At 46.0% G+C, this 19,177-nt stretch overlaps 1 protein-coding gene across 1 annotated transcript in view; it reads right to left on the reverse strand.

The window, feature by feature from the left end:
• Nucleotides 1-15,222: 15,222 nt before the first annotated feature.
• The window catches only part of LOC120935978 (tyrosine-protein kinase SRK3-like), a 69,057-nt gene continuing 65,102 nt past the window's right edge, over nt 15,223-19,177 (reverse strand). The window contains exon 9 of the mRNA XM_040348031.1: nt 15,223-16,110. Coding sequence (XP_040203965.1) covers nt 15,911-16,110 — 200 coding nt within the window. The 3' untranslated portion in view covers nt 15,223-15,910. The remainder of the gene's footprint in view (nt 16,111-19,177) is intronic.

The following is a 19,177-nucleotide window of genomic DNA, read 5'->3' on the forward strand; positions in this document are numbered from 1 at the left end:
ACGGCTGAACAAGGTGATTGGCCGTTTCGTGGCTAGTAAAGGGGGGTTGGTTATACGGCACTTGGAGTTGGAGGTCAATGTTGGGATGTACCTGAGGGGGGATGGGGTGCATTTATCGCCTGTGGGAATTAATTTGTGGGCGCTGGGTCTGCAGGATGGGATCCAGCGTGCCCTGCGGGTGTGGAAGGGCCCTTAAGGGTAAGGGGTTCCTCTTAGTGGGCTGTGGCAGTGTCTTTGGTTTTTGACGGTGGCTAAAATCAGATGGTATGGTAAATGGTGGGGGCTCATCGCTGGTATGTGCCCCTCAGTTGTATTCCAGTGGAATGGTGTCTGCTGGAATACGGTGATGGTTGCACTGCGGGAGGGGGTTGTCTCCGAGCTGGTTACAGCTGGAGGCCTGGTTATGGTAAAATGATGGCCCGCAGTGTAGTGGTGGAAAGTGAGAAGTTTTCAGGGGTGCCGTCAGAGACCAATAGACTGGGAGTGAAGAAATGCGATTTAAAATGTGGTTTACATGTTAATGGAAAGTTATTTGATTAAAGTTTTAAGGTGGAGTTATTTTGAATACTGGTTTATAAAAAAGGCTGTTGTGGCCATTTATACTCCAACTCTGATGTGGTCTATTACTATTATTCTTAGCATAAAAGGGGGTTATGGCTATGGAAAGGGTATGGAAGGGAGGTAATAGAATGGGTCATTGAAGGTGATGCAAGTTGGGATTATCTCTAGTACACTGGTCAGGTTCATTTTTTAGTTGGCCCCGCCCTTTACAGCTATAGCAGCTTTAACTCTTCTGTTTCGGAAGGCCGTCCACAAGGTTTAGGAGTGTGTCTATGGGAATGTTTGACCATTCTTCCAGAAGTGCATTTGTGAGGTCAGGCACTGATGTTGGATGAGAAGGCCTGGCTCGCAGTCTCCGCTCTAATTCATCCCAAAGGTGTTGAGGTCAGGACTCTGTGCAAACCAGTCAAGTTTCTCCACCCCAAACTCGCTCATCCATGTCTCTATGGACCTTGCTTTATGCTCTGGTCCAAATCATTTGGTGGAGGGGGGATTATGGTGTGGGGTTGTTTTTCAGGGGTTGGGCTTGGCCCCTTAGTTCCAGTGAAGGGAACTCTTAGACCCCATTCACACCTTCGCGTTTTGTCGCATGTAGCGCGACGCGAACAAACGCCAGAGGGACGAAAAGCAATGAAAGTCAATGGGGATGGTTCACATCTGCACGCTGATGCGCCTGACGCGCATCGCCTGTAGTCAAAAGAAGTTCCGGACCCTTTTTTGTCACGCAATACGCGCGATATGCGCGTATTTGAGCGTTTTTGGTTTTCCATTGAAATCAATGTAAAACGCCAGATACGCGCGTATTGCGCGACAACAAGCGTTTGCTACGGGCGTTTCGTCAATAGAACTTGTCGCCCATGCAGAAGATTTAAAAAATCTACCAACATAGCAACAAGTGATGAAAAGATGATAGTTTTTCCTATTGGCTAAAAAAAAAACGTCTAAGTACAAAAACGTCGGACAACGCTGTATGCAAACGCACATATTAGCATGAATATGCGCGAAAAAAACGCAGAAAAAAACGCCGGAAAACGCCGCTATTGCCTACGCCTAGGTGTGAATGCAGCCTTAAGGCGTCGGCATAACAAGACATTTTGGACAATTTCATGCTTCCAACTTTGTAGGAAGAGTTTGAGGATGGCCCTTTCCTGTTCCAACATGACTGTGCACCAGTGCACAAAGCAAGGTCCATAAAGATGTGGATGAGCGAGTTTGGGGTGGAGGAACTTGACTTGTCCTGCACAGAATCCTGACCTCAACCCGATAAAACAACTTTGGGATGAAGTAGAGTGGAGACTGCGAGCCAGACCTTCTCATCCAACATCAGTGCCTGACCTCACAAATGCACTTCTGGAAGAATGATCAAACATTCCCATAGACACACTCCTAAACCTTGTGGACAACCTTCCCAGAAGAGTTGAAACTGTTATAGATGCAAAGGGTGGGCCAACTCAATATTGAACCCTACGGACTAAGACGATATTAAAGTTCATGTGCGTGTAAAGGTTGGTGTCCCAATACTTTTGACAATATTATATATACATATATATATATATATATATATATATATATATATATATATATATATATATATATCTATAGATATATATGTGTATAACAATATAGGCCCAGATTCACAGAGAGCAGGGCGCACATTACGCCACCGTAGAGCACACACTGTACGCTACGCCAACACAGCGCAGAGAGGCAAGCATTGCATTCAGCAAGCCAGTGCCCCCAACGATGCGCCAGCGTGGCGTGGGTTTCGAAGGCGCACGTCGGCGTAGGTGGAAGTGGGCGTGAACCCATGCAAATGAGGCGTGACCCCATGCAAATGATGGGCCGAGCGCCAGACAGGTACGTATCACGAACTGGGCATGCGCCATGACGTGGACGCACCCCTATGCGCCTGCTCACAACCACGCCGGCAAAACTGCCTAAGCTACGCCGGATCACTGCGTACGGCGTGAACATAACGTACGCCCAGCCCAACGGCTTGTGTTCCCTGGTGCAGACCTGAGCATGTCTGTTGCCGGGTTGCACCTCCTTTATGGGGAATAACTTTAAGCCGGATGTACAACTTGCGTGCGTAGCATGCGTCGGGCACACGCGCGTTTGTGAATCGCCGTATTTCCCTCATTTGCATGTTTGAATGGCTAATCAATGGGAGCGCCACCATGCTCCCAGCCTAAATGTGCGCCCACTCTTTGCCGGCATAAGCAAGATACGTCGGCGGGGTGTAGCCTGTTTTTAGGCGCATATTAGTTTGTGGGTCTCGCGCACAGATACGACGGCGCACATTTGCACTTACGACGGCGTAACTTGTTATACGTCGGCGTAAGTGCTTTGTGAATCTGGGCAGTGCTGGGACAAGGCCATTTGGTGCCCAGGGCGAAGATGGCAAATTGCCCCCCCCCCCCCCCCCCCCGTTTTTAAGAAAGAATCAACGTTGTTTCAGATCAAGAATATACTTAAAACAATACAAATTAAATTATCATCCCACACACACAGTATTGCCCCTTTACATATCCCCCACACAGAATTTCCATTTAGTGATGCCCGGCATAGGATAATGATACTCGTATGCCTGCTAACAACCCGCCCAGGGCTGTCTTTAATATTGTTTGGACACTGGGCAACCATTTTCCTGGGGCCCCCATGCAGTTTTGCTCTTCACCCCAACATCCCAAAAAATGTACACACACTGTGTAACCCCCTGTCCACGTCCACCTCTTTACCCCCGTCCACTGCCACCTCTGTATCCCCCCAGTCCACAATGTCCACCTCTGTATCCCCCTCCTGTCCACAGCCACCTCTGTACCCCATGTCCACGGCCACCTCTGTATCCCCCCCTGTCCACAGCCACCTCTGTATACTCCCCCTTCCATAGCCACCTCTGTATACTCCCCCTTCCATAGCCACCTCTGTATACCCCCCCTTCCACAGCAACCTCTGTATACCCCTCCTCCATAGCAACCTCTGTATACCCCCTTCTATAGCAACCTCTGTGTACCCCCATTCCACAGCAACCTCTGTATGCCCCCCTTCCATAGCCACCTCTGTATACCCCTCCTCCATAGCCACCTCTGTATACCCCCCTTCCATAGCCACCTCTGTATACCCCTCCTCCATAGCCACCTCTGTATACCCCCCCTTCCACAGCAACCTCTGTATACCCCTCCTCCATAGCAACCTCTGTATACCCCCTTCTATAGCAACCTCTGTGTACCCCCATTCCACAGCAACCTCTGTATGCCCCCCTTCCATAGCCACCTCTGTATACCCCTCCTCCATAGCCACCTCTGTATACCCCCCTTCCATAGCCACCTCTGTATACCCCTCCTCCATAGCCACCTCTGTATACCCCCCCTTCCATAGCCACCTCTGTATACCCCTCCTCCATAGCAACCTCTGTATACCCCCCTTCCATAGCCACCTCTGTATACCCCCTTCCATAGCCACCTCTGTGTACCCCCCTTCCATAGCCACCTCTGTATCCCCCTCCTCCATAGCAACCTCTGTATACCCCCCCTTCCATAGCCACCTCTGTATCCAACCCGACCCCCCCCCCCCCCCCCCCCCAAAGTCCATCCACAGCCACCATTGTAATCCTCACTTTAAAAGGTTCTCACCTCTTTTCACAAATTCCTCCCCCTCCTTCTCATAGTTCTCATCTTCACCGTGACACTGCCTGCACCTTTCTGGAATGTGTGTGCGGCGCGCTCTCAGATCCGTAGCATACAGCCAGAACACTTCACTCTGTGCTGTGCTATAGAAGTCTGAGGGGGGGTGACGGGACGGGGGAAGCACAGACGACCGCACTGCCTCACTCCCTGTCACAGGTCAGCCACTCCGATCCTGCAGCTCCTAACAGAGGGAGAAGCAGGACGAGTCGGCTCTCACTACACAGCCCACAGCTGTTTTCCTCCTCTGTCAGTGTGGCCGCTTGTGTTAACCCGGCCGGGAGAGCAAACGGGGGAGGACGGACAGCACAGCTGTGTTCGTGATCGCAACAGCAGAGGCGCACAATTTGTATAGTGCCACTGCCGCTGCCCGCGCTGTCTATGACACACACAAGTGTACTGGTCTGGCGGCCGCTTGTGTGTCAGAACTGCGCCCCCCTCCTGTACAAACTGGTAGCGCCCTGGGCACTCGTCCCTCCCGCCCCTGCCTTGTACCGGCCCTGAATCTGGGCCTTAGTGTACATATTAACTAACTGTGAAAGGAGTACCATCTACTGCTGTTGCTGCAAACACTGATTACCATTAGGTGGCGCTGTGGGATCACTATGTATGCGATCATAGCTCTTTCCTATACTGTATAGAACACTGTGGGTACTTGCCTATGGTACTGATGTTTGAACATCTTTATTCCTTAATCCTAAGCAGAGAAATAAGTAGAGGAGAGAGAAGGGAAGGTTGAGGGGGGGGGGGGGGGGGGGGAGAGGAGCCACGGTTCCGCGCCCAGGCAGAAACCCATCTCGTGAGAATAAATCTATCTAGATGGCGAGGGTAAAAAAAAACGCAATGAGCGTTTATCGATTGGTTCGCGCAAAAGTTATTGGCCCAGATTCTCAAAGGGCTTACGACGGCGCAACGCCATGTACGCCGCCGTAAGTCCTAATCTGGGCCGTCGTATCTATGCGTAACTGTTTCTTGGAATCAGTTACGCATAGATATCCATTAGATCCGACAGGCGTAAGGCTCTTACGCCGTCGGGTCTTAACTGCAATTTTTATTTCGCCCGCTAGGTGGCGCTTCGGTCGTTTTCCCCGTCGAGTATGCAAATTAGCTAGATACGCGAATTCCCGAACGTACGCGCGGCCGACGCAGTAAAGTTACGACGTTTACGTTAGGCTTGTCCCGGCATAAAGTTGCCCCTGCTATATGAGGCGCAACCAATATGGCCGTCGTTCCCGCGTCGAAATTTGAAAAGTTACGTCGTTTGCGTAAGTTGTCCGTGAATGGGGCTGGACGCCATTTACGTTCACGTCGAAAACAATGATGTCCTTGCGACGTCATTTGGAGAAATGCACCCTGGGATTTTTTTACGGACGGCGCATGCGCAGTTCGTTCGGCGCGGGGACGCGCTTCATTTAAATGAAACACGCCCCCTACCCGCCGAATTTGAAATACGCGGCCTTACGCCGCGTGATTTACGCTACGCCACCGCAACTTTACACGCAAGTGCTTTGTGAATAAAGCACTTGCATGAAAAACTTGCGGCGGCGGCGTAACGTAAATTACATACGTTACGCCGCCGCAGAGATACGCCCGATCTACGAGAATCTGGGCCATAGTGTCTACAAAATAGGGGATAGTTTTATGGCATTTTTATTAATATTTTTTTTTTACTAGTAATGGCAGCGATCAGCGATTTTTTTCGTTGTTGTTTGTGACTGCGACATTATGGCGGACACATCGGACACTTTTGACACATTTTTGGGACCATTTACATTTTCACAGCGAAAAGTGCTATAAAAAATGCACCGATTACTGTGAAAATTACACTAGCAGTGAAGGGGTTAACCACTAGGGGGCGGTGTAGGGGGTTAAGCGTGACCTCATGTGTGTTTCTTACTGTAGGGGGGCGTGGCTGGACGCGTGACGTCACTGATCGTCGTTCCCTATAACAGGGAACAGACGATCACTGACACTGCCACAGAGAAGAAGGGGGAAGGTTTGTTTACACACACCTCTCCCCGTTCCTCATCTCCTGTGACCCTGATTGCGGGACACCGACTGCGGTCGGATCCGTGGGTCCCGCGGTCACGGAGCTTTGGACCGGTGGCGCGCTCATGACCCACGGCTGGTTTCTTAAAGGGGACGTACATGTACGCCCTTGTGCTCAGCCGTGCCATTCTGTCGACGTGTATCGGCGTGCGGCGGTCCTTAAGTGGTTAAGCTCATCAAATGGCAGGGCAGCGGACCTCCAATTCCTGGCAAAAAAAGTTAAAAAAAAAAGTGGTTCTCAGTGCTAAACCTTTAATCCAAATCCCTGCTCTTTCCCTACTCATCTGGAACCTCTCCCTACAGCTAATACTGTCCCTGACAGGTGACCTTTCCTACACTACCCACACGCAAAATGCGCACCAAACCTGGGACCCAGGGCCTTAAATAGACTCTGCCTGACCCAAGCTGGCCGAAGGAGTCACACGAGGCAGCAGCATCCAATAGGATAGCTTCCCCCAGTGATTCAGGAAACCATAGAGGAACTATGGGGCAGATCCACGTACATCGGCGCATATTTGCGTCGGGCGTAGCATATCTAAGATACACTACGCCGCCGTAACTTACTTTTTTTTTGGTATCCTCAAAGAATGCGCGCCGTAAGTTACGGCGGCGTAGTGTATCTTTGGCGGCGTAAGGGCACGCTATTCAAATGGATGTGATGGGGGCGTGTTTTATGTAAATACGTCTTGACCCGAGGTAAATTACGTTTTTTTTCAACTGCGCAATGCGCCGTCCGTGGGGGTATCCCAGTGCGCATGCTCCAAATTAAACCGGAACAAGCCAATGTTTACGACGGTGACGTCATTCTACGCAAAGCCCTATTCGCGAACGACTTGCGCAAACGACGTAACATTTTTAAAATTCGACGCGGGAACGACGGCCATACTTAACATTGGCTGCGCCTCATATAGCAGGGGTAACTATACACCGGAAAAAGCCGAACGCAAACAACGTAAAAAAATGCGCCGGCCGGACGTACGTTCGTGGATCGTCATATCTAGCTAATTTGCATACTCGACGCGGAAATCGACGGAAATGCCACCTAGCGGCCAGCGTAAATATGCACCTTAGATCGGACGGCGTACTAAGACGTACGCCAGTCGGATCTAGCACAGATTCAGGCGTATCTTGTTTTGTGGATACAAAACAAAGATACGCCGGCGCAAACTAGAAGTTACGCTGGCGTATCAATAGATACGCCAGCGTAACTTCTTTGTGGATCTGCCCCTAAGTTCCTCTTGACTTCCTCTCTCTCTCTCTCTCTCTCTCTCTCTCTCTCTCTGCAATGCGGCTGTGATTGAGCACCACCTGCAGGGCAGAAAGTAGACTGCACCTGCCACCAGGAAGTCCACCTCTTCCTCCTGTTGCTGTGCCTTTTAAGTGTCCTGTCTATTATAGCCCGAAATGTGTTTTCTCCAGCAGGAACAGTGTTGCTGATGCAAGCATCGTCAAGGCTCAAAATTCTGGTTTCATCCACAACGTTCATTTTAGATCCAGACCCGGAAAGTTTATCTTCTGAACCTTGGTTCTGTCCAAACCTAGAGCTCATTCCTAATAGATATAATATTATAGAATAGCTAATAGCTCTGCCCCAGTAGATGAATGGGGAATGGAGGACAATCCTGACATCTCCACTCTAATGATTACACCCAGAGGCGTAGCTTGAAGCTTGTGGGCCCTGATGCAAAAGTTGACCTGGCCCCTGGGCTGTTCTTATCCTGTGTTCCTCTCCATTTAGGAAATGTCTCACAGCTTGTCCACAGCCAATGAGAACGGAGGGGTGTAACGGTCAGGGGTTAACACCGTTTACGATATTCCATTCCACCAACCAATGACAGCTTATCTGACACTCCACAATCCAGCAGACAGGACCCATTGGATTTCCCCCAGAAACGAGACACACACAGCTCTGTCTCTGGTTCCAAAACGAATGACCACTTTAATGGTAAACTTAGCTTTCTTATATACAGTCACAAAGCATGCTGCAGTAAGAAAAGGGACAATGACACACTCCACCCACAACATCACACAATGGGTGCTTAACGAGTCCCCCTCAATCCACATCTCAGACAGACTTTCTGACTCTGCGATAAGCTATTCCCACCTGCTACATAATCCACACCCCTTTAGTGAACATGAGTCAGATGTCTGACCTTTAGAGTGTGTTAAGTCACAACACATATTATCATCAATAGAACTTCATACAATGAAAGGTTCTTGAGAGGCAGACTTAAATAGCACAATAGACAATAGAATGCAATCACAGCAAGCTTTTATCATTACAGCCAGGTAGACTTAATTATCTCCTCAACAGTCTATGTTCCACATTGAAGGAGACACTCTATTGACCTGTTGTGTTCAGAAGGAACAACTTGTAATATTTCAAGATATCCTGCAATACATGAATTATCATTACTTTCCCATCTCATGTAATCCATGATATCATTTCTCAGTCATCCTATGCCCCTATTGGACATAGGATGACCCTAAACCCAAGAGTCATTGGTGAAGCTGGCACAGGAGTACCCCGCATCCTTCAAAAGTCTCTGGGTATCACGGGCCATTCCGTTACGAGGGGTATAGACCGTGGGTGGCAAAGTGGAAGCCCAGTACTGGAGCGTGGATGTGGGGCCCTTGGACAGATCAGAGCTGATATGATAATATGACAGGGAGGCTACAGGGGCCCCCTGGAGCTAGGGGTGGGGTTGTGATTGTGACCCTTGCAACCCTTTATGCTACTCCCATGATTACACCCATATTAAAGGAGTAAGCCTATCTCCACTGCTCAGGGAAAATAAAACAAGACAATAGAATGTAGATATATTTTTAATGACCTTATACAGCATAATATCAACAAATTTGATAACACTTTACAGAGCACACCAAAAAAATCAGAAAACCGATGATATTTTACGTGATACTAAACACACACTATTAAATTAACATGATCCCTTCTCTTTCTGTATGTGGATTATGGCACTGTAATTATTTTAATTTAAAAAAAAGTACCTTTTTCCTGATTGATTTACAGCTATTACATGGCCCAGCTCTCGCCCAGCTTGTGTGCAGGAAAACAGTGGCAGGAGGAGCTTCTAGTCCTCTGCTGCTGGTCACATGTTAAATAAAAACAGCCTTTGGGATGCAGAGTAAAAATAAATTATTAATATGAATAAACTGTTTTAAATTGTCATCCAAAAAAAAATATTTGAAATCAAATCTTTAATTTTTTTTGGCAATAACATGGTGTGGACAGATTTCTGCCAGTCGTAGACTGTCACGCCCCTCCAGTCCGTGTCTTCGAATAAGAGGGAGGTGAAGTTTCAATTAATCTACATGTAATGTCCTGTCCCCATTGTGTTTAACTAAATAGTGGGCATGGAGGAGGAAGGAATGAAGTGTATGCCTACATGTGTGACTAGACATGTGCAATTTGTTTAGTTCTGAATTCGTTTTTTGACGAAACGCGTCAAATGCGTTAATTCGGAAATATTCGAATTAACGAAAACTCGTATAGCAAATTGTTTTCCGAAAACGAAAATTTCGGAAATTCAAAAATGTTTAAATAAAAAAATCGGAAAATAAGAATGAAAAGCCGAAAATTCAAAAGAACGAAAATCCGAAATAAGAACTAAGTAATAATAATAACTATTACAAACTATTAAATTATAGGTATTGGGATTTCCTTTCAAATGTGGCTGTTAGTAAACGTAACGAATACGAATTTATCCCAAGTTATGAATTATCCAAAATAATGAATGCCGCATCTAAACGGATGGAACATAAAACATATTAATAAATAATAATAATAATGAAAACTTTTTTTATTATTATTATTAATAATTTGTTACGTTCCATTCGTTTAGATATGGCAGTCATTATTTTGGGCAATTCGTAACTTTGGATAAATTCGTATTCATTACGTTCACTAACAGACAAATTTAAAAATGAAATTCCAATACCTATAATTTAATAGTTAGGGGTAGATCCACAGAGCGAGTACGCCGGTGTATCTACTGATACGCCGGCGTACTTTCAAATTTCCCGCGTCGTATCCTCAAAACAAGATACGACGGCTTCTGGGTTAGATCCGACAGGTGTACGTCTTCGTACGCCTTCGGATCTAAGATGCAATACTTCGGCGTCCGCTGGGTGGCGTTCACGTCGTTTTTCACATCGGGTATGCAAATTAGCTATTTCCGACGATCCACGAACGTACGATCGGCCGTCGCATTCACTTACGTCGTCTCTAGTCGGATTTTTCCGGCGTATAGTTAAAGCTGCTTTTTTTGCGGCGTATAGTTAGATTTGCCATGTTAAGTATGGCCGTCGTTCCCGCGTCGAAATTTGAATTTTTAATTTTTTTTGCGTAAGTCGTCCGTGAATCGGGATGGACGTAAGTTACGTCCTTGCGACGTCATTTCACGCAATGCACAGCAGGAAATTTAGGGACGGCGCATGCACAGTTCATTCGGCACGGGGACGCTCTTCATTTAAATGAAACACGCCCCCTAATCGCCGATTTGAATTCCGAGCCGCTACGCCGCTTGAAATACACTACGCCGCCGTAACTTACGGCGCAAATTCTTTGGGGATTCGAACCAGCAAAAAGTAAGTTACAGTGGCGTAGCGTATCTCACATACGCTGCGCCGATGTATTTGTATATGGATCTGCCCCTTAGTTATTATCTGTTATTATTAGTATTATTATTTTGGATTTTCGTTCTTTCTAAATATCGGATTTTTCTGAATGATACCACATCTAAAAAAATGGAACATAACCAATTTGAAATAGTTAGTAATAGTTAATTACAGTATCTCACAAAAGTGAGTACATCCCTCACATTTTTCTAAATATTTTATTGTATATTTTCATGTGACAACCAAATATCCACAATAACAAATGCCGCATCTAAACAAATGGAACAGAACAAATTAATAATAATAAATAATAAAACATTTTTATTATTATTATTTATTAGTATTAGTTACGTTCCATTTTTTTAGATACGGCATTCATTATTTCGGATAATTCGTAACTTTGGATAAATTAGTATTCATTACGTTCGCTAACAGACACATTTAAAAGGAAATTCCAATACTTATAATCTAATAGTTAGTAAAAGTTACGTTAATAGTTACAGTTAATTACAGTATCTCACAAAAAGTGAGTACACCCCTCACATTTTTGTAAATATTTTATTATATATTTTCATGTGACTACCAAATATCCAAAATAACAAATGCTGCATCTAAACAAATTTAACAGAACAAATAATAATAATAAATAATAATAATAATAATAAAAAGTTTTTATTATTATTATTTATTTATTAGTATTAATTAGTTACGTTCCATATGTTTAGATAAGGCATTCGTTATTTCGGATAATTCGTAACTTCAGATAAATTCGTATTCATTACGTTCACTAATAGACAAATTTAAAAGGAAATTCCAATACCTATAATTTAAAATTAATATTATTTGTAATTATTTGTTATTATTATTATTATTTTAGATTTTCGTTCTTCCTAAATTTCGGATTTTTCTGATTGATCAAAACGACGAATACCACATCTAAACAAATGGAACATAACTAATTCGAAATAGTTAATTACAGTATCTCACAAAAGCGAGTACATCCCTTACATTTTTGTAAATATTTTATTATATATTTTCATGTGACAACCAAATATACAAAATAACAAATGCTGCATCTAAACAAATGGAACAGAACAAATTAATAATAATAATAATAAATAATAATACATTTTTATGATTATTATTTATTAATTAATTAAGTTTTATTTTTTTATTTTATTCCATAAATTCTAATTAAGTTGTATCTGTTTAGATACGGCATTCGTTATTTCAGATAATTCGTAACTTCGGATGAATTCGTATTCATTACGTTTACTAACTGACAAATTTAAAAAATTTACATTTTTTCGAATCTTCATGCCCATACACACGATCGGACTTTTCGACAACCACGGTCCGACGGACGTGTTTTATCAGACAATCCGACCGTCTGTACGCTCCATCGGACAATTGTTGTCGGAATTTCCACGGACAAATGTTCGCTGTGCATGCTCTCAAACTTTCCGACAACAAATGTGTTATATCGGATCATCCGATCGTGAATACACAAGTCCATCGGACTAAAATCCAAAGTACAAACACGCATGCTCAGAACCAATGCTAAGCATCAGACAACAATAGCAGAAGTTGCCCAAAGGGTGGTGGTAAAGAGCTGAAAAATCACGTGGTTTGGTGAATGTTGGCTGAAAATGTTCTGCCGTGTGTATGCCGAACAAGTTCACGGCCAAAGACCCTTCGGACAAAAATCCATGCAAAAGTCCGACAGAAGTTCGATCGTGTGTGTGAGGCTTTAGACTTTCAAATTTTGGATTTATTTTTAATGATCGAAATAACGAATACCACATCTAAACCGGTGGAACACAACTAATTAGAATTTTTCCGAAGTTACGAATTTATTTAATAAAACGAATTTCGATCATAACTAATGACTCGAAAAGCTAAAAAAAAACAAATGAAATAAAAAAAAGAACCAATTTTTCGGCAGTGCACATGGGCTGCTGCGATGTGATAGGGAATAAATGATCAGGATAGAAAATACACTGGGGTAGATTCAGCAAGCAATTACGCCTACGTATCCATAGATACGCAGCGTAATTGCTAAGTAGCGCCGGCGTATCTACTTTCTGTATTCAGAAAGCTAGATACGCCGACTGTAGCCTAAGATACAACTGGCATACGTCTCTTATGCCGTCGTATCTTAGGGTGCATTCTGACGCTGGCCGCTAGGTGGCGCACCCGTAGTTGTCAGCGTAGAGTATGCAAATTGCATACGAACACCGATTCACAAACGTACGCGCGGCCGGTGCTAGTTTTTTACGTCGTTTGCGTACATCGTTTTCGCCGTAAGGCTGCTCCTGTTATTAGGAAGCGCAGCCAATGGTAAGTATGGACGTCGTTCCCGCGTCGCGATTTTCAAAATTTGCGTCGTTTGCGTAACTCGTTCGTGAATGGCGCTAGACGCCATTTAAGTTCACGTCAAAGCCAGTGATGTCCTTGCGACGTCATTTACCGCAATGCACGTCGGCAAATATTCCCGACGGAGCATGCGCTGTACGTTCGGCGCGGGAACGCGCCTAATTTAAATGATCCACGCCCCCTACGGGATCATTTAAATTACACACGCTTATGCCGGCCCCTTTTACGAAACGCCGCTACAAATTACGGAGCAAATGCTTTGTGAATGCAGCGTAGCTCAAGTAATTTACAGAGGCGCCGTATCAGTGCGTGCCCCTACCTGAATCTGGGCCCCTGAAAACTGAGCATGTGCAGAGCTGCCAACACTGCTCTGAAAAATCACCAACTGCAGTGGGGACAAGGACAGAAGGGGGAGACAGAGCAACAGGATCAACCAGGTTTTTTTCTTTGCAACGATTTGAAACGATTCCTATAGTGACTATAAACTACATGTAATACACCATTTATTGATCGTTTTTTATGATGTGGTTTAAGTGACACTTTAATGGTTTCCTCACAAAGTGATGAAAAAAAAAACAGATACTGAGAATTATACCCAGCATACAGGACAAGAGCAGTACTATTGTGCAGAGTCCATACATACAGAATAAGAAATACAAATACTGAATAAGAACAGATACTGAGAATTACACTCAGATTACACGACAAGATAATCTTTACAGCAGCCATATATAATGTACAGTGGAACCTCGGATTGCGACTAACGCGGCTAACGAGCATTTCGTAAATATGAGCACTGTATTTTTAAAAACTCTAACTCGGTTTGTGAGTGTTGCTTCGCAAAATGAGCAGGATTCAAGCCAAAGCGGTGTGCAGTACCACGTTTGGCCTGAGGTGGGGGGACCGCCGGTTCTGAGCGGAGTGGCGCAGTTCGGAAAGACTCGGATATACTCCAATCCCTAGCCTTTCCGAGGTTTGCCAAGGTCAGCCGAGCTGTCCTCGGGCCTTTCCTTGTGTTTCCGAGGCTCTCCGGCATCCCCCCCCCACCTCTGGCCACATGCGGTATTGCATGCCATTTAAGTCAATGTGGAACAAATTATTTCCGTTTCCATTGACTTCAATGGGGAAACTCACTTTGATATGCAAGCAGGGGCGGACTGACAACTCATGGGGCCCCTGGGCAATAGGAGATTATGGGGCCCACAGGCAATAGGAGATTATGGGGCTCCCGGACAATAGGATATTATGGGGCTCCCGGCAATAGGAGATTATGGGGCCCCCAGGCAATAGATTATGGGGCCACACAGTATACACACACACACACATACAGTATAAACACAATATACACACAGTATAAACACATACACAGTATACACAGACACATAATACACACACACACACACACATACAGTATACATACACAGTATACATACACAGACACATAATATACACAGACACAGTATACACACACATACAGTATACATACATAATATACACACACACACACAGTATACACACAGTAAACACACACACAGACACGCAATATACACACACGGTACACACACAGTATACACACACACACGGTATACACACACACACACGGTATACACACACGGTATACACACGGTATACACACACGGTATACACACACACACGGTATACACACACACACACGGTATACACACACGGTATACACACGGTATACACACACGGTATACACACACACACGCGGTATACACACACAGAATACACACACACACACAGAAAAGGTACTGGAGAGGCGGGGAAACTATAATCTTGTGATTTTTTTTAAAACACTGATTTTTACATACTGTCCCTGGTTTTAATGAGGCTGGTAACCCTGATGGGGCCCCCTAGTGGCATGGGGCCCTCGGCCAGTGCCCAAGTGGTCAGTCCGCCCCTGTATGCGAGTACTTTGGATTACGAGCATTCTTCTGAAACAGATTATGCTCGTAATCCGAGGTTCCACTGCATATCTATTATGCAGCAATTTCATAGTCAACCATTCAGTAAGAACACAATTCGGGGTTGATCTAGAGGTTGGGGCATTGCCAGAACGTACAATCTTGGTAAGCCACATTTCCCACCCACCCCCAATGAATGTCTTTTACCCCTGAGCTGTGACCTGTTCATTCATAAAGGAATTCTGCCAAGACTGACGTATGGGGAGGACCTTCTCTCATTCTCATCATACCAGCATAATCCTGAAGACCCTTATCCTTCATCCAATACAAAGGAAGACCATCATCCTAAGCCAACAGTGTAATATATATGTTCATGTAACAATGTAACATATTGGAATGTCTGAGCTTTGTTCAAGCTCCATCAAAGTGAGACGTTGGCTTCCACATGTCCGCCGCTCATTATAAGGCCACCACCAACAGATGCGGCTAAGACGTCAGACAGATCTGCCGAAAAAGGAAGGAGCAGTGATAGGAGAAAGCTGAATAAGTCATAATGGCCTTTGGCCTTTTTATGGTTTTATTCCCTTCCGAAGATAATCTCTTGATGCGGGATTAGATCAGAGTCACACTATCATCCCCTTAGGTTTATTATCCTCATCTCAGGATCTTCGGGACTGGTCACTCCACTATGTCATCAACCAGAATGGGGTTCAGCAGGTCCATTAAAAATCCCTCAACCTCGGCGAATGAAGGTCTGCTGCTGGATTGGTACCGCCAACACATCTCCATGATATGCGATACCTCTGGGTGGCTCTCACTTGGAGGTTCCAGATGTTTACCATCCAGGATATCTTTACGGTAGTCTCCGTTTGATTTATCTGTGGAGAAACCAGAGATTGGGTTGTAAGAGGACTATATTACTGTTCATTATTACATGTGTTGTGAGTGTAGGGATGTGATCCTCAAGGCCCGTAGCTCCCCCACCTCTGGCCACATGCTGTATTGCATGCCATTGAAGTCAATGCGGAACTAATCATTTTCGTTTCCATTGACTTTGATGGGGAAATTCGCTTTGATATGCTTTGGATTACAAGCATTCTCCTGGAACTGAGTATGCTTGTAATTCAAAGTTCCACTGTGTGTATATGTGTATATATATATATATATATATATATATATATATATATATATATATATATACACACACACACACACATATATAAACAAAAAAAGACTGGAATTTTTTTTTTTTTTTTTTTTACTTTCTGCTATTAACAAACATACCCCTCCAAAAGAACATGTAGGCCAAAATGTATTCTGCTCCCAGTAAGTGTATATTTATTGGTTTGTGTAATCTTTATAGCATCTACAAACTATGGGGTATATACTAAAATGTATATTTATTTTTTGTATACTACTATTGGTGATGATGCGCGACTTATAGCAGTACCATGATAGTGCGGCAAGCAATCTGACACAAACTGACAATGGGTGGGAGCTGACTAACTGCCACTGACATCACCAGTGATAATACTATACACTGTCACTGTACACTTACTGAGAAAGGTGTGGACCGCAAGTGATGTCACATCCATTTGTCATTGGAACGCACGCTGAGGTCTAGTAAGAGGAATGCCAGTGCTGGTCGGGTTAGGGGTCTAGTAGGAGGAACGGTGGTGCTGGTCAGGTTAGGGGGTCTAGTAAGAGGAATGTGGTTGCTGGTCAGGTTAGGGGTCTAGTAGGAGGAATGGCGGTGCTGGTCGGGTTAGGGTTCTAGCAAGAGGAACAGCGTTGCTGATCGGGTTAGGAGTCTAGTAGGAGGAATGGTGGTGCTGGTCGGGTTAGGGATCTAGTAGGAGGAACAGCGGTGCTGGTTGGATTAGGGGTCTGGTAAGAGGCACAGCGGTGCAGGTCGGGTTAGGGATCTGGTTAGAGGAATGGCGGTGCTGGTCGGGTTAGGGAACTAGTAGGAGGAACAGCGGTGCTGGTCGGGTTAGGGGTCTAGTAAGAGGAACAGCGGTGCTGGTTGGGTTAGGGGTCTAGTAAGAGGAACAGCGGTGCTGGTCGGGTTAGGGAACTAGTAGGAGGAACAGCGGTGCTGTTTGGGTTAGGGGTCTGGTATGAGGATCGGCGGTGCTGGTTGGGTTTGGGGTCTGGTAAGAGGAACGGTGGCGCTACTCGGGTTAGGGGTCTAATAAGAGGAATGGCGGTGCTGGTCGGTTTAAGGGTCTGGTAAGAGGAACGGTGGTGCTGGTCATGTTAGGGGTCTAGTAAGAGGAACAGCGGTGCTAGTCGGGTTAGGGGTCTAGTAGGAGGAACAGCGGTGCTGGTCAGGTTAGGGATCTAGTAGGAGGAACATCAGTGCTGGTTGGGTTAGGGGTCTGGAAAGATGAGCGGCGGGGCTGGTCGGGTTAGGGGTCTGATAAGAGGAATGGTGGCGCTGGTCGGGTTAGGGGTCTGGTAAGAGGAATAGCAGTGCTGGTCGGGTTAGGGGTCTGGTAAGAGGAACGGTGGTGCTGGTCGGGTTAGGGGTCTACTAAGAGGAATGGCAGTGCTGGTCGGGTTAGAGGTCTGGTAAGAGGAACGGTGGCGCTAGTCGGATTAGGGGTCTAGTAAGAGGAATGGCGGTGCTGGTCGGGTTAGGGGTCTGGTAAGAGGAATGGCGGTGCTGGTCGGGTTAGGGGTCTGGTAAGAGGAACGGCGGTGCTGGTCGGGTTAGTGGTCTGGTAAGAGGAATGGCGGTGCTGGTTGGGTTAGGGGTCTGGTAAGAGGAAAGATGGGGGTGGTCGGGTTAGGGGTCTGGTAAGAGGCACAGCGGTGCAGGTCGGGTTAGGGATCTGGTTAGAGGAATGGCGGTGCTGGTCGGGTTAGGGAACTAGTAGGAGGAACAGCGGTGCTGGTCGGGTTAGGGGTCTAGTAAGAGGAACAGCGGTGCTGGTTGGGTTAGGGGTCTAGTAAGAGGAACAGCGGTGCTGGTCGGGTTAGGGAACTAGTAGGAGGAACAGCGGTGCTGTTTGGGTTAGGGGTCTGGTATGAGGATCGGCGGTGCTGGTTGGGTTTGGGGTCTGGTAAGAGGAACGGTGGCGCTACTCGGGTTAGGGGTCTAATAAGAGGAATGGCGGTGCTGGTCGGTTTAAGGGTCTGGTAAGAGGAACGGTGGTGCTGGTCATGTTAGGGGTCTAGTAAGAGGAACAGCGGTGCTAGTCGGGTTAGGGGTCTAGTAGGAGGAACAGCGGTGCTGGTCAGGTTAGGGATCTAGTAGGAGGAACATCAGTGCTGGTTGGGTTAGGGGTCTGGAAAGATGAGCGGCGGGGCTGGTCGGGTTAGGGGTCTGATAAGAGGAATGGTGGCGCTGGTCGGGTTAGGGGTCTGGTAAGAGGAATAGCAGTGCTGGTCGGGTTAGGGGTCTGGTAAGAGGAACGGTGGTGCTGGTCGGGTTAGGGGTCTACTAAGAGGAATGGCGGTGCTGGTCGGGTTAGAGGTCTGGTAAGAGGAACGGTGTCGCTGGTCGGATTAGGGGTCTAGTAAGAGGAATGGCGGTGCTGGTCGGGTTAGGGGTCTGGTAAGAGGAATGGCGGTGCTGGTCGGGTTAGGGGTCTGGTAAGAGGAACGGCGGTGCTGGTCGGGTTAGTGGTCTGGTAAGAGGAATGGCGGTGCTGGTTGGGTTAGGGGTCTGGTAAGAGGAAAGATGGGGGTGGTCGGGTTAGGGGTCTGGTAAGAGGAACGGTGGTGCTGGTCGGGTTAGGGGTCTGGTAAGAGGAACTTGTGTCTGGATTTTATTGAGATATGCTGATCGAGCTGGTGCTGGTCTGGTCTAATGTGTAAGAACATGAATTGTGGAATGTGTTTTAAATGGGCCATTTTTAATAAAACTGTGTCAACACGATTACCCTGTCATCTCCTTTTCTTGGTGACTGGTAGAAAAATGTATTATTTTTTGTTTAA

The sequence above is a fragment of the Rana temporaria genome, chromosome 4 (assembly GCF_905171775.1).
Source record: "Rana temporaria chromosome 4, aRanTem1.1, whole genome shotgun sequence".
Classification (NCBI taxonomy): domain Eukaryota; kingdom Metazoa; phylum Chordata; class Amphibia; order Anura; family Ranidae; genus Rana; species Rana temporaria.